We start from the raw sequence: 3,125 nt of genomic DNA on the forward strand, positions 1-3,125 counted from the left end.
TCTGTGAAGCCATCCTGTATATATGACCTATGGCCTTTTAGAACAAAAGACACTATATGCAAACCCGGCCCAAATATGAAAAATAAAAGAACCAGCAAACCGAGTGTAGCTCAGATGGTTAGATTTCTTATGGTGAAATCAACCTATCAGGATTCAAGTCCTATACTTGGCATTAGTGATCGCATTTTCTTGAATTTATTTGATTGCATTTCCTTGAATTTATTTCAGGTCATCCGGCGATATGCGTTTGGGGGGGGGGGGGGGGGCGTTTGCATCGACTATGAAGGTGTTTATGGTGACTTCGTCAATCTCAAAATGACGTGTCGGCTTAGTCTCTCGAAGTGCTGACAGGGATAATGTGTGCACCCGTGCGTTATAGGGGTGAGCGTATGTATGAGCATCTGCGTCCTTACCGTCTTAAAAAAACTAAAACAATTAACACTTTTTAAAGAAATAAATAGAAGAGAGCGCCGCGCTCTTATATCTCGCCCTCCCATCTCTCTCTTGCCGCTACGCAGCGCTCTTATATCTCGCCTCCAGACCCTCCTCGCCTCTCTCACCATTCCACGCGCGCCCCCCTATTCTTGGGAGAGCCCAAACTCCTCCCTCCCTCCCCGGCGTACAAACACGCGCGCGCCCCCGCCCGTGCCGGCTCATGCCCATGGAGGTCGACCTCGACCGTGCACGCGCTCTGCGCGTTCTCGGCCGAGGCGCCATGGGCACCGTCTTCCTCGTCGAGGCCGACCCGGCGCGGCCCGGCTGCGGCCGCTACGCCCTCAAGGTCTTCGACAAGCGCTCCGCCGGGCCGACCAAGCCCAACGCCGACCGCCGCGCACGGTGGGAGGTGACCCTGCTCTCCCGCCTCGCGCACCCGCACCTCCCGTCCCTCCTCGGCAGCGCTGAGACGCCCGACCTCCTCGCCTGGGCCGTCCACTACTGCCCCGGCGGTGACCTGAACGAGCTCCGCTACTCCCTAGCTGACCGTGTCTTTTCTCCGGCCGCCATACGCTTCTACATCGCCGAGACTGTGTCCGCGCTCGCCGACCTCCACGCCTCCGGCATCGTGTACCGCGACCTCAAGCCCGAGAACGTGCTCCTCCGAGCCGACGGCCATGTTACCCTTACCGACTTCGACCTCTCGCGCCTCCTCCCGGCTTCTACCTCCTCCCCGTCAACGTCGCCTCCTCCTCAGGTGAAGCCCGTCTTCCACCACGGTCACCGCCGGGCGCGCGCCTCCGCTGCTGGCCACCACGCCAAGCGCGAGTCTTCGTCTGCGGCCGCGTCGACGCCGAAGCTGCAGCAGTTTCAGAACCTGGTTCGTTTCCTGCTGCGAAGCAACGGCGCCGCCCCCGAGCTGGCCAAGAAGACCAAGTCAGCGCGCGTGTCCCCCGTGAGCCGGAAGGCCGCATGCCTCGGCGCGGCGTGGGGCAGGTCGTACTCGTTCGTCGGCACGGAGGAGTACGTGGCGCCAGAGGTGGTGAGCGGCGACGGCCACGGGTTCGCCGTGGACTGGTGGGCCGTAGGCGTGCTCGTCTACGAGATGGCGTTCGGCCGCACGCCGTTCAAGGGCAAGAACCGCAAGGAGACGTTCCGGAACGTGCTGCACAAGGAGGTCGAGTTCCCGGGCGACACCCAGCGCCGGATGCCAGAGCTGACCGACCTCATCTCGCGGCTGCTGCAGCGGGATCCCGCGAGGCGGCTCGGGTACGCCAGCGGCGCCGACGAGATCCGGGCGCACCCGTTCTTCGCCGGGATGGCGTGGGACATGCTCGCGGAGGTGACCCGCCCGCCCTACATCCCGCCGCCAACGGAGGACAACACAGTCGAAGACCAGGGCTTCGACGTGAGGGATTACTTCAAGAAGCTCCACCAGCCGCCGCCGCCGCCGCCTCCAGAGTCGGGCTCCTCCTCGTCGTCGTCGTCGTCGGACTTCTCGTCGGTGTTCTGACTTGTATAGCTTACGTGGCCGGTCATGTGGATGTGGTAGTCGACTTGCTCCATGGTAGATTGCGGTTCCGTAACGAGCGAACGGGCTGCCTGCGCAGGCAGCGCAGACGTCGAGAACACGGGCGTGGTGGTGTAAATAATTTCGGTGTAGCGCTGGTTGAGATGCGGAAGCAATTTTGAGAGGTGCACGGTTCAGTTGAGAGTCCAAGGCCTTTCTTGCTCTGCTTCAGCCATGATGAATTCACGAGGGGGTTCTGAACTTCTGACTTTTGCTACTGCTCCATCTTGTGCGATTACTGAATCAACTACGAGTAGAATTTCTCCAGTGGTTGTTTACCGGAACCATAGACTTTGATGAAACAGTCCGATTCCCAGAGGAAATTAAATCCAGTAGTAGCAACAGTTCGATTCTCGTGGCATTTCTCACGAGTGTCGTTGGTTAGAGCCTAGTATTTACGATGATATACATTTGCTTCGATCGTACATAATTTTCTTTCTTTTAGTTAGCTCGAGCTGTTTCGAGCTGTTGGTTACTGAACCCCATGTGATCCATCACGGTTCCTGCAGGATTTTCAGTTGGCGTGCGATTTTTAAATCTGGACCTTCGATTTATCTATCCCCTTGCATAATTCGAGGCTCTGTACGTGCACGCATGGACATTATCATTCAATGATTCCTTCTCGTGTAATCAAGGAAATCACAAGGACAAATTGTTTTATCTTTCTTGGTCAAGTACAATCATACACATTTCGACATTGGTAAGTTTTTTTTTAGGATGGAAAGGTTTTTTTTTAAACAAGGCAAAAGACTTGCCATTTCATTGATTAAGGGAGGAAGTTTTAGACAGAAATCGAAAGCGGCAAATAAAAGGACTACTCTCGCGGCATTACAACACCCAAATGTCTCGCTCCAGCCATAGCCCAAAGCGATATCTCCTGCTTGATTTTGTCGATGATGGTCATGGAAGGGGCCGCTGAGTTACGAAAGACTCTAGCATTGCGCTCCGACCAAACCTCCCAAGAGATGAGCATCATGAGGGAGGCGAGCGCCTTGGGCGAGCCGAGACGGATCTGCAGGTTAGCATTCCACCATTCTCTGACCGAAGCCCTTGTCAGCCAAGTAGACGTGGTGATGTGATGCATGCGGAGCCATATGAGGACGTCATTCCAAATGCGCAT

The 3,125-nt window shown here is 56.3% G+C and overlaps 1 protein-coding gene across 1 annotated transcript; it reads left to right on the forward strand.

The window, feature by feature from the left end:
- The first annotated feature begins 508 nt into the window (after nucleotides 1-508).
- On the forward strand, nucleotides 509-2,155 carry LOC123157450 (serine/threonine-protein kinase UCN). The gene has a single exon (XM_044575734.1). The coding sequence runs from the start codon at nucleotides 656-658 to the stop codon at nucleotides 1,946-1,948; it is 1,293 nt and encodes a 430-aa protein (XP_044431669.1). The 5' UTR covers nucleotides 509-655; the 3' UTR covers nucleotides 1,949-2,155.
- Nucleotides 2,156-3,125: the final 970 nt, after the last annotated feature.

The sequence above is a fragment of the Triticum aestivum genome, chromosome 7B (assembly GCF_018294505.1).
Source record: "Triticum aestivum cultivar Chinese Spring chromosome 7B, IWGSC CS RefSeq v2.1, whole genome shotgun sequence".
Lineage (NCBI taxonomy): Eukaryota > Viridiplantae > Streptophyta > Magnoliopsida > Poales > Poaceae > Triticum > Triticum aestivum.